The 13,177-nt window shown below is 38.3% G+C and overlaps 1 protein-coding gene across 9 annotated transcripts in view; it reads left to right on the top strand.

The window, feature by feature from the left end:
* Window positions 1-13,177, top strand: part of ENTPD7 (ectonucleoside triphosphate diphosphohydrolase 7) — an 82,226-nt gene that overhangs the window by 54,536 nt on the left and 14,513 nt on the right. For 7 of the 9 annotated variants that reach the window (XR_003433871.1, XR_003433873.1, XR_003433875.1 and 4 more), the window contains one exon: window positions 715-1,580. Coding sequence is in view for 1 of the 9 variants with exons in the window: in XM_027112275.1 (XP_026968076.1) it covers window positions 715-946 (232 nt within the window). In the remaining 8 variants the exon portion in view is untranslated. Of the gene's footprint in view, window positions 1-714; window positions 2,652-4,506; window positions 5,112-13,177 lie in introns of those variants that run through there. The other 2 variants (XR_003433876.1, XM_027112275.1) reach the window with 2 other exon arrangements.

Here is a 13,177-nt window from a genome sequence, read left to right on the forward strand (position 1 = left end):
GATTACGTCATGCAGAAGTGCTGTCCCAGCATCTGCCAGCTCTCCTTTGTCGAGAAGCCAGAAATCCATATTTTATCTGTGGTCTTTCTGTTTGGAGATTCACATTTTTAAAAAACACTGCAGGTCAAACAGAATGAAAATGGATCTGGTATCTGGACCATGAGAGAAGGGCTTCTGTTCTAGACAGATCACTGCACTTAGGTTTACATGTCTATTTTTTCTTCGGTTTACAATACAATTGATTAAGTGACAGCTTTCTCTAGATAAATCCTAAATGCTCAGGAAGCACAGCAACTTTTTTTTTTAATATTTAGATATACTCTGATTTCTTGATTAGATTCAGGGGCCACCCTACTCATTAGCACCATATTTACAAACTGTGTAGGCCAGGGTGGTATGGGGTCACTGCTAAGACTTATTTGACAGGTGACCAGTCTTGTCTTGCTGTTCATTTCTTTGGCTTCTAATTTTGCCTCCAGATTCTAGAGGGGGTAGGCCTGTGAGGCTCCCTCTAGGCCGGGGAAAGGAAGGTACAGAAGGAATCACACATACCAGCTCTGGGCCTGGGGACATGCTTCAGCTTTGCTTGCTCTGTGGAGCTGGTATTATAGCATGTTTACATGGATGGAGTAAATGGGTAAAACCTCTGGGCCTTTTAAATTGGCATAAATATTTCTCTCCTAAACTAACATTTCTTTCCACCTTCTTCCTTAGGGAGCTACGGCAGGAAGGTGCCCGACAAGCTCATGGTAGCTGGTTCCGTCTCTCCTTTGTGTACAACCACTATCTTTTCTTCGCCTGTATCCTGGTGGTGCTACTGGCCATCATCCTGTACCTTCTGCGGCTACGCCGAATTCACCACCGACAAAGTCGAGCCTCAACCCCATTGGACTTACTGTGGATCGAGGAGGTGGTGCCCATGATTGGGGTACAGGTTGGGCCATGAGGCTGGACAGGTTCTAGGGGAACTCAAGTATTCAGAATTGCTGCCCATTGAATTCCACCACTTTCTGGTACTGGCCTCAGATGCTGCTTTGCCTGACTTTGTGGATATTTGGCCTTGAAATTTCTACTTTAATACCTACTTTAATTCATTCTCAATATCCAGGTCCTCTTCTCTGAGAGAAGCTGTAATTTAGTCTGTGAAGAACTAAATGAGAGATTGGTGCTAACAAAGGGAACCAACTTTAGTCCAATTGAAGCATGCTTCTACTCCTTTATCTGAGTGATTTGGTGTGCTCCTGGGATCTAGACGTTTCTCCCCTTGCTTAAAGCTTGAAGTTTGGCATTGGGCACACTGGAAGTCTGGTTGAAACCAAACTTGGAGCATCTGATTCAAAGCCGAAGACATTCTAGCAAGTGCAGCAGCCCCTTCTTTCTCTGTAACAGAGATATCACTTATGTGGAGATCCACAGCCTTTAATAGGGATCCAAGATCTTTGCAGTTCAGCGGAACAAATAAGAATTTCCAGGCAACCAAAATAACACAGCTTCTTTGCTTACTCCACAAAGAAGCCATTGTGAGTGTGGTCCAAGATCCCCGACATACTGTTGCTGATGTTAGTTCGTGATTTTAAAAGGTTAGAACCCTTTCTAAATGAATGGTCCATTGACGATTTTAACAATGTGTTATCTGATGCCTGGTAAGACCAGGATAGAAAATTTTTCCATGTCTATGTGCCTCACAGGCTGTTTGGGCATTAATTTTTCTTTTTGAACCTTAAGTGTGCTTGTAGGGTTGGAGAGACTATGATGGGAATTGGAGACCTAGATTTTTCTGGTTTCAGGTCACTGTCCTCTAGGCCTATTTTTATGAGTCCTTATGTGGGAAGATTCAAAAAAAAAGAGTTCCTGTATTTCACTGTTAAGATCAATATGTATTTTGGGTAGGGATGCATTTGGATTGTTTTTAAAGAAGGAAAGAACAGTATCAGGAGAGTGGACAAAGGCCATAAATCCAAGCTCTTATTTATTAATGTTTTTCTGAGAAACAGACGTTCTCTCAGTTTGACTCTTGGAATATTTGAAAAGAAGCAAATCCCAAACTTTGGAATAAACAGATAAATCTGTTAATAATCTACCTGGCAACTTTCAGAATATTTTTAAAGAGATTTCTCAGTCATAAACAGCATTTCCATTAATGGGGAGAGAGGAAAAGCCATAGTAATTACATTTTTATCTCCTACCCTTCAGGAGCTTTGCTTTTTCTCTGCATTTAGCCTTCAAGTTGCACAAGGATTTCTTTTTCATCCCCGTGGAACCTTCTTTATACGTTAATAACCATTCCTCTATGTAGCCTTAAATGTCCTGCCCAAGAATATGCTCCCAGAGTTAAAACAGTTTTCTTTTTTGTCAGCTTTGAGTTCTAGAATTACATGAGTAGGGGAAAGGTCCTTGACTTCAAAGGGAAAAGAAAGTGGAATTCTTAAAAAATAAATTCCATACTGGGAGCAGAAAGGAATTAAGTGCTTCATAAAACCAAGAAAAATAAATCCAAATCCTCCTAGAACTATACTGGGTTGAAAATAAGTATACTGACTCTTGGTTGGTAGGTGAAAAGATCATGAGTCTTGAATTGTTTTCAAATTAGATAAAAATGGTTCCAGCAAAGAGTCTTACAGGTTCCTTTGGAAGTTCCTTTTACTTTTCATTAGGGCTTATGTCATTACTTTTCATTAGGGCTTATGTCATTACTTTTCATTAGGGCTTATGTCACAGCTTCCTTTAATTTTTAAGATTTCTAAATTGCCTTGATTTTCTTTGACTTCTTATCTTTGTACTGTGAGTGACCCCTTGCCTTATGAATGCTGCTTATAAATAATGTCATAATATGTTTTGCTAGCCATTGCCTACTCAGGTAACTTTTTCCCTCACCTTGGTTTCCAAATACTATTTTTGGTTTTCTTGTGTGAGCTAGTCAAAGATCTCAGAAGCTGCCTAGTTGGCTAACAGTGATCACATCTGCATGCTCAGAATGAAACTGAAGCATGGAGGAGGTGGTGATTAGTCCAGTCTAATTAGCTCAAAAGTTATTCTTCATCCTGGCTATGATAATAGCTACCATTTGCAAAGCACTCATTGTGTACCAGACACATCTTTAAGAATTTTATGTATATTATTTGCTCATCATTATAACCTTTCAGATTATTGTGTTCTTTTTATAGTTGAGAAACTCAGGATACCTGTTTATCATTTTTTCCATATAAATGTATTTCTTAATTTATTTTAATTAGTCTTTGATTTTTTTTTTTTTTTTTTTTTTTTTTGCGGTACGCAGGCCTCTCACTGTTGTGGCCTCTCCCTTTGCGGAGCACAGGCTCCAGACACGCAGGCTCAGCGGCCATGGCTCACGGGCCCAGCGGCTCCGCGGCATGTGGGATCTTCCCAGACCGGGGCACGAACCTGTGTCGTATGCGTCGGCAGGTGAACTCTCAACCACTGCGCCACCAGGGAAGCCCTGAAATTTTTTAGTGTTATATCCTTTTATTATTTTAATATTATAGGATCTAGGCTTGTCTACTGCAGTGAGTAAGGCATCTTAGAGTTCCATGGTATAAAAATAAGAAGGACGAATTTTTGTCATACCCCTCAGAAAAACTGAGTATTTGCTCTTGGTTCTGGTTCCTGAGCTTCGTCCATTGCTCCCAATTAAAAATTTTAAATCAAATCTCATTAGCTAGAAACAGAAGCCATTTATCCCTTGTTGAGTGCCAGTTATATATATTACTTTCTCAAAATGAAATATTCTTACTTATAGAATCAGACAGTCTATCTTCCCTTTAACCCTGTTTTTGCCCTCAGTTTTAAAAGATTTTTAAAGACTTCTATTTGCATTTCTGCATTTTGAGCGGTTCTCATGTGAAAATAATTATGATTTCATAAAATTCACATTCCACTGGCTCCTTTGAATCTTACCAAGCAGTCTTCCTTATAACAGCAGCAGTGAACCTGAACTGTTTCAGTGCTTTAATTACTGAGATAGGTCACAAATGTCAAAGTCGAGCCAGTGGCTTACAGGAGTGAGGCTTTATTATTTTTTATGTTGGCACATCCCATCACTTTTCTCTGAATTCTTATCATGAGAACATAATAAAAATATGTATAATACCCAATTATTTGGCATTACATTCACTTAAGTTGCAGTTAATTCTAAGCCAAATTATACTATCTTTCTCTCTGTACCTTAGCTCCTTGAATTGATTTTCCTTGGTCTAGGAAATTTTAGGCACTTTCCCCCAACCTTGTATTTATTCTTCTAATGTTATCCAAAGTATTCTGCCTCTGCCTCCTCAACCTAAGAGCTTTCTTTAACTTCAGAGGCCTTAGGCAGTGATTATTAAAATGTGGTTGAGTCTGCCATACACTTGCTAAGCTAGTCAGTTTAGGCATTAACACTTATTATCACCTCCATATTTATATTTTTGAGATACAATAACTTCTCACTGGTATTATCTAGATGCCCCCCTCACCCCTATTCTCATAGTTTTGTGTTCTGCTTTTTGTCAGGGGTGAAAGACAAGTGGGTGGTGTGATTTAGGGCAAAGAACAGCAGGCTTCGAAACAGCAGATTTGGATTTTAGCCCTGGCTTTGTCATTAAGTAGCTCTGGTACCCCAGGCAAGTCACCTGTCCTCTGTGGTTCATTTCTCATCTATAAAACAAGATGGCTGGACAAGATGATCTGAGGCCAGTTCCAAAGGGAGAAAACCTGGCCTAAAGAACTAAAGGCAGAGAAGGTAGAGAAGTGATATAGTAGTTTCAGGAAGAGGATTGTGGCCTTTGGTTTAGAAGATCAGGCTGCCCAAAAGAACCAGTGGTCATTTCCTACTTTATCCATAGTCCCTGACATTAAGGTTGGTGGGAATGGACTTTCCAAAAGCAATCATCATACATCAATTTCAGAAAATGAGATTTTTTTTTTATGCTACTGACAATTATTTATTGAAATCAGTGCTTAAGAAACTCTACCTGTGAACACTTTGAAATCCCAGTTCAAATCACATTAAAATATTCCATGATTCATACTTTCAACGAATTCAGATTGGTGTGTCCCAGTTTATCCCAACTGGTGAAGTTTTACAAAATAAACATCTTTAGCTTCCTAGAGTTACATTTTTACTTGTTTGACTTATTTGCTGATTTTTGTAATGTGCTTATATGATAAAAAATTCTATGAAAGTGCTAGGACTATTGGTTAGACATTACTTTTTTTTGAATTTTATTTAATTTATTTTTTTATAGAGCAGGTTCTTATTGGTTATCCATTTTATACATATTAGTGTATACATGTCAATCCCAATCTCCCAATTCATCCCCCCCCACCAAGTTTCCCCCCTTGGTGTCCATACGTTTGTTCTCTGCATCTGTGTCTCAATTTCTGCCCTGCAAACCAGTTCATCTGTACCATTTTTCTAGTTTCCACATATATGCGTTAAGATACCATATTTGTTATTCTCTTTCTAACTTACTTCATTATGTATGACAGTCTCTAGATCCATCCACGTCTCTACAAATGACCCAGTTTTGTTCCTTTTTATGGCTGAGTAATATTCCATCGTATATATGTACCACATCTTTTTTATCCATTCATCTGTCGATGCGCATTTAGGTTGCTTCCATGACATGGTTATTGTAAATAGTGCTGCAATGAACATTGGGGTGCATGTGTCTTTTTGAATTATGGTTTTCTCTGGATATATGCCCAGGAGTGGGATTGTAGGGTCATATGGTAATTCTATTTTAACTTTTTTAAGGAATGTCCATACTGTTCTCCATAGTGGCTGTATCAATTTACATTCCCACCAACAGTGCAAGAGGGTTCCCTTTTCTCCACACCCTCTCCAGCATTTGTTGTTTGTGGATATTCTGATGATGCCCATTCTAACTGGTGTGAGGTGATATCTCATTGTAGTGCTGATTTGCATTTCTCTAATAATTAGTGATGTTGAGCAGCTTTTCATGTGCTTCTTGGCCATCTGTATGTCTTCTTTGGAGAAATGTCTTTTTAGGTCTTCTGCCCATTTTTGGATTGGGCTGTTTGTTTTTTTACTATTGAGCTGCATGAGCTGTTTATATATTTTGGAGATTAATCCTTTGTCTGATGATTCATTTGCAAATATTTTCTCCCATTCTGAGGGCTGTCTTTTCGTCTTGTTTATGGTTTCCTTTGCTGTGCAAAAGCTTTGAAGTTTCATTAGCTCCCCTTTGTTTACTTTTGTTTTTATTTCCATTACTCTAGGAGGTGGATCAAAAAAAGATCTTGCTGTGACTTATGTCAAAGAGTGTTCTTCCTATGTTTTCCTCTAAGAGTTTTATAGTGTCTGGTCTTACATTTAGGTCTCTAATCCATTTTGAGTTTATTTTTGTGTATGGCATTAGGGAGTGTTCTAATTTCATTCTTTTACATGTAGCTGTCCAGTTTTCCCAGCACCACTTATTGAAGAGACTGTCTTTTCTCCATTGTATATCCTTGCCTCCTTTGTCATAGATTAGTTGACCATAGGTGCATGGGTTTATCTCTGGGCTTTCTATCTTGTTCCATTGATCTGTATTTCTGTTTTTGTGCCAGTACTATATTGTCTTGATTACTGTAGCTTTATAGTATAGTCTGAAGTCAGGGAGTCTGATTCCTGCAGCTCTGCTTTTTTCCCTCAAGACTGCTTTGGCTATTCGGGGTCTTTTGTGTCTCCATACAAATTTTAGGATTTTTTGTTCTAGTCCTGTAAAAAATGCCATTGATAATTTGATAGTGATTGCATTGAATCTGTAGATTGCTTTGGGTAGTATAGTCATTTTCACAATATTGATTCTTCCAATCCAAGAACATGGTATATCTCTCCATGTGTTGGTATCATCTTTGATTTCTTTCATCAGTGTCTTATAGTTTTCTGAGTACAGGTCTTTTACCTCCTTAGGTAGGTTTATTCCTAGGTATTGTATTCTTTTTGTTACAATGGAAAATGGGAGTGTTTCCTTAATTTCTCTTTCTGATCTTTCGTTGTTAGTGTATAGGAATGCAAGAGATTTCTGTGCATTAATTTTGTATCCTGCAACTTTACCAAATTCATTGATTAGCTCTAGTAGTTTTCTGGTGTCATCTTTAGGATTCTCTTTTTTTCTTTTTTCATCTGCAAACAGTGACAGTTTTACTTCTTCTTTTCCAATTTTTATTCCTTTAATTTCTTTTTCTTCTCTGATTGCCGTGACTAGGACTTCCAAAACTATGTTGAAAAATAGTGGTGAGAGTGGACATCCTTGTCTTGTTCCTGATCTTAGAGGAAATGCTTTCAGTTTTTCACCATTGAGAATGATGTTTGCTGTGGGTTTGTCATATATGGCCTTTATTATGTTGAGGTAGGTTCCCTCTATCCCCACTTTCTGGAGACTTTTTATCATAAATGGGTGTTGAATTTTCTCAAAAGCTTTTTCTGCATCTATTGAGATGATCATAGGTTTTTTATTCTTCAGCTTGTTAATATGGTGTATCACATTGATTGATTTGCATATATTGAAGAATTCTTGCATCCCTGGGATAAATCCCACTTGATCACGGTGTATGATCCTTTTAATGTGTTGTTGGATTCTGTTTGCTAGTATTTTGTTGAGGATTTTTGCATCTATATTCATCAGTGATATTGGTCTGTAATTTTCTTTTTTTGGAGTATCTTTGTCTGGTTTTGGTATCAGGGTGATGGGGCCCTCATAGAATGAGTTTGGGAGTGTTCCTTCCTCTGCAATTTTTTGGAAGAGTTTGAGAAGGATGGGTGTTAGCTCTTCTCTAAATGTTTGATAGAATTCACCTGTGAAGCCATCTGGTCCTGGACTTTTTTTTGTTGGAATATTTTTAATCACAGTTTCAATTTCATTGCCTGTGATTGGTCTATTCATATTTTGTATTTCTTCCTGGTTCAGTCTTGGAAGGTTATACCTTTCTAAGAATTTGTCCATTTCTTCCAGATTGTCCATTTTATTGGCAAACGGTTGCTTGTAGTAGTCTCTTAGAATGCTTTGTATTTCTGTGGTGTCTGTTGTAACTTCTATTTCATTTCTAATTTTATTGAGTCCTCTCCCTCTTTTTCTTGATGAGTCTGGCTAAAGGTTTATCAATTTTGTTTATCTTCTCAAAGAAGCAGCTTTTAGTTTTATTGATCTTTGCTATTGTTTTCTTAGTTTCTATTTCATTTATTTCTGCTCTGATCTTTATGATTTCTTTCCTTCTACTAACTCGGGGTTATGTTCTTCTTCCTCTAGTTCTTTTAGGTATAAGGTGAGATTGTTTATTTGACATGTTTGTTGTTTCTTGAGGTAGGATTGTATTGCTATAAACTTCCCTCTTAGAACTGCTTTTGCTGCGTCCCATAGGTTTTGGATCATCGTGTTTTCATTGTCATTTGTTTCTAGGTATTTTTTTATTTTCTCTTTGATTTCTTCAGTGATCTCTTGGTTATTTAGTAACGTATTGTTTGGCCTCCATGTGTTTGTGTGTTTTACGTTTTTTTCCCTGTAATTGATTTCTAATCTCATAGCATTTGGTCACAAAAGATGCTTGATATGATTTCGATTTTCTTAAATTTACTGAGGCTTGATTTGTGACCCAAGATGTGATCAATCCTGGAGAATGTTCTGTGTGCACTTGAGAAGAAAGTGTAATCTGCTGTTTTGGGTGGAATCTCCTATAAATATCAATTCAATCTATCTGGTCTGTTGTATCATTTAAAGCTTGTGTTTCCTTATTAATTTTCTGTCTGGATGATCTGTCCATTGCTGTAAGTGAGGTGTTAAAGTCCCCCACTATTATTGTGTTACTGACAATTTCCTCTTTATAGCTGTTAGCAGTTGCCTTATGTATTGAGGTGCTCCTATGTTGGGTGCATATATAATTGTTATATCTTCTTCTTGGATTGATCCCTTGATCATTATGTAGTGTCCTTCCTTGTCTCTTGTAACATTCTTTATTTTAAAATCTATTTTATCTGATATGAGTATTGCTACTCCAGCTTTCTTTTGATTTCCATTTGCATGGAATATCTTTTTCCATCCCCTCACTTTCAGTCTGTATGTGTCCCTTGGTCTGAAGTGGGTCTCTTGTAGACAGCATATATATGGGTCTTGTTTTTGTATCCATTCAGCAAGCCTGTGTCTTTTGGTTGGAGCATTTAATCCATTCACGTTTAAGGTAATTATCAATATGTATGTTCCTGTTACCATTTTCTTAATTGTTTTGGGTTTGTTTTTATAGGTCCTTTTCTTCTCTTGTGTTTCCCACTTACAGAAGTTCCTTTAGCATTTGTTGTAGAGCTGGTTTGGTGGTGCTGAATTCTCTCAGCTTTTGCTTGTCGGTAAAGCTTTTGATTTCTCCGTCGAATCTGAATGAGATCCTTGCTGGGTAGAGTAATCTTGGTTGTATGTTCTTCCCTTTCATCACTTAAAATATGTCATGCCACTCCCTTCCGGCTTGTAGAGTTTCTGCTGAGAAATCAGCTGTTAACCTTATGGGAGTTCCCTTGTATGTTATTTGTCGTTTTTCCCTTGCTGCTTTCAATAATTTTTTTTTGTCTTTAATTTTTACCAATTTGATTACTATGTGTCTCAGCATGTTTCTCCTTGGGTTTATCCTGTATGGGACTCTCTGTGCTTCCTGGACTTGGGCGGCCATTTCCTTTCCCATGTTAGGGAAGTTTTTGACTATAATCTCTTCAAATATTTTCTTGGGTCCTTTGTCTCTCTCTTCTCCTTCTGGGACCCCTATAATGCGAATGTTGTTGGATTTAATGTTGTCCCAGAGGTCTCTTAGGCTGTCTTCATTTATTTTCATTCTTTTTTCTTTATTCTGTTATGCAGCAGTGAATTCCACCATTCTGTCTTCTAGGTCACTTATCCGTTCTTCTGCCTCAGTAATTCTGCTATTGATTCCTTCTAGTGTAGTTTTCATTTCAGTTATTGTATTGTTCATCTCTGTTTGTGTGTTCTTTAATTCTTCTAGGTCTTTGTTAAACATTTCTTGCATCTTCTCGATCTTTGCCTCCATTCTTTTTCTGAGGTCCTGGATCATCTTACTATCATTATTCTGAATTCTTTTTCTGGAAGGTTGCCTATCTCCACTTCATTTAGTTGTTTTTCTGGGGTTTTATCTTGTTCCTTCATCTGGTACATAGCCCTCTGCCTTTTCATCTTGTCTCTCTTTCTGTGAATGTGGTTTTTGTTCCACAGGCTGCAGGATTGTAGTTCTTCTTGCTTCTGCTGTCTTCCCTCTGGTGGATTAGGCTATCTAAGTGGCTTGTACAAGTTTCCTCATGGGAGGGACTGGTGGTGGGTAGAACTGGCTGTTGCTCTGGTGGGCAGAGCTCAGTAAAACTTTAATCCAGTTGTCTGCTGATGGGTGGGGCTGGGTTCCCTCCTTGTTGGTTGTTTGGCCTAAGGTGACCCAACACTGGAGCTTACCCGGGCTCTTTGGTGGGGCTAATGGTGGACTCTGGGAGGGCTCACGCCAAGGAGTACTTCTCAGAACTTCTGCTGCCAGTGCCCTTGTCCTCACGGTGAGACACAGCCACCTCCCACCTCTGCAGAAGACTCTCCAACACTAGCAGGTAGGTCTGGTTTAGTCTTCTGTGGGGTCACTGCTCCTTCCCCTGGGTCCCGATGCTCACACTACTTTGTGTGTGCCCTCCAAGAGTGGAGTCTCTGTTTCCCCCAGTCCTGTCGAGGTCCTTTAATCAAATCCCGCTAGCCTTCAAAGTCTGATTCTCTAGGAATTCCTCCTCCTGTTGCTGGACCCCCAGGTTGGGAAGCCTGACGTGGGGCTCAGAACCTTCACTCCAGTGGGTGGACTTTTGTGGTATAAGTGTTCTCCAGTTTGTGAATCACCCATCCAGCAGTTATGGAATTTGATTTTATTATGATTGTGCCCCTCCTACCGTCTCATTGTGGCTTCTCCTTTGTCTTTGGGTATGGGATATCTTTTTTTGGTGAGTTCCAGTGTCTTCCTGTCGATGCTTGTTCAGCAGTTAGTTTTGTTTCTGGTGCTCTTGCAAGAGGGAGTGACAGCAGGTCTTTCTACTCCATCTTGAACCAATCTCCAGAAAATGAGATTTTTAAAGCTGAGACTTTAGAGATTTCTGGTTAACCCCCATGATTTTACGGATGATGAAATTGACACCCAGAACAGTAGTAATACAATGAAATGATCATTGACAGAATCTTCTTGCAAGACTCTGTGTTTCAACACAATATATATAATACAGCTGACTGCAACTAACCATGTGCAATCTTTATAACCGCTTCTGATACTCATTGGTGATTGCTCACATTTAGGAATAAAATATGAAAGAAGTGCTTTGTTAAAAATAGTATCAGGTTTTCACTACATCCATTCTAGCTTCATATCTTTCAATAATTTAAAATTTTAGACATCTCTTTTTTAAACAATTTGCTTAATTTTGTACAATTTTCTTAACCACAGCATCCAAGCAATTCATGTTATGGTTACAATCTAAATTATTTAAGATATAAATGTTTATTAGAGCTACCTCATTAAGGAACTTGGTTGTAATTATTGGGCAGTTCCTAGACTCCCTTACAGAAACAGAGTGCTGTTTCTTCTTGCTGTTTTTAGACTTCTTTTCAAACGAATTCAGAACTAGCATCTAATTTCCCTTTTTGCTGTGGTATGTGATGAAACTTCAGTTGGAATTAAGAATTAAGGTAGAAGTAGCAGCAAATGTTTCAAATTCTCCCAAACTAGTCTCAGGTTATGCTAATTTCAAGTCCTGCCACTAGGGCCGTATGCTCTGACAAATTTGTGAGGATTTGTTGGTATTATAAAATATATTTGTTAAAAAATGAGGACTCTTTTTTTTTTAATATCCGAATACACTTCCCTTATATTATTACACGTTTCCTTTTCCCCCTAATATTTCATTATTTCTCAGTACCATTATTAGAGGGACAGAGGAGGAATACATCCATTGACCATTTTGTTTCTCTGGAAGTCTGAGCAATAATACCGTTTTATTTGTAAAATTGAATCATTACCCATACTTTTAAAGGGCTTTCTACTTTTAAAATGTATTCAATCGTTGCTTGCCATTTTTATAAAGACCAAAATGGAAAAAAATTTCAGAATCACAGGATGATTATAGCCACGTACGCATCACTTCAGGCAAGCTGAGCCTCTCCTGTTTAAGTAGTGAAGCCACTCATATGCCCTGTGGCAGCCTACCACTCCTCTCCACTCTCCACTTCTCCAGTGTAAAGTAGCCCTGATACTTTCCTAAGCAGCCCCTCCTACAGAGCACCTGCCAGAGTTTAGCCTCTGAAGACTGCTGATGGTGAAGGCTCTGGCCCTAACTAGCTTCATAAAAATCTTTCTCTGCTAGCAAGGGTCCCAAACACTTTGATTTCTGGAATTTGTCATTATGCTGTGTTTGAAATTCTTATCCTACAATTCCCCTTTAGTTGCAGTCCTGAAGTATATGCCTTGTCTCCTCCATGATTTCTGCCTTGAGCATTGGATCCTGCAGTGTTGAAAGACATCTTTTTATTATGATCCACAACTAAAAACTCCCTTTTTGCTTTAAAAAACCAAAGGCTGCCTGCATGGCATCACTTTTGGGGGTTGCTAAGCTTGTATGTTTTTCTAACACTTCACATTAAATAATAGTTTTACTGAACAGTTCTTGAAATTCTGATAAATACTGTTAAATCAGTGTTGAACAAAATGTGCAATGCATATTAGAGAGGGGATGCATTCTTATGCAGGGACATGGGTATATATGTGAAATATGCCAGTATACAACCCACCATTGATGCCAGGACTGGAAGGATTGCTGAAGATAAACTGGCTATCCTGCTATTATGATCATCAGTGTTGGTCTTTGCAGCCAGCATCACTTTAGGCAGTGGCTAATATTACCGCTGCCAAAATGGACAGCATTTGTCAGTCTAAGTTAAAGACAAAGCTATTCTGGGTTGATTAAGAAAGCCAGGTGTATTAATCTCCTTTGATATTTTAAAAACAACTGACAGAATTGTTGAGAGACTTTTGAAAATATTAAGGGAAATCCGTTTCATCTTCTAGGTATGATGACTTATTTTGAAAGCAGTGTCTGGGACATGAGTTTGTAATCATCCATTTTCCATTCATTCGTGCAATATTTGGTATGTGTCTGGTGCTGGGAATA

Source organism: Aethalodelphis obliquidens, unplaced genomic scaffold (genome assembly GCF_003676395.1).
Source record: "Aethalodelphis obliquidens isolate GAN/ISIS:26980383/991018 unplaced genomic scaffold, ASM367639v1 scaffold11, whole genome shotgun sequence".
Taxonomy (NCBI): Eukaryota; Metazoa; Chordata; class Mammalia; order Artiodactyla; family Delphinidae; genus Aethalodelphis; species Aethalodelphis obliquidens.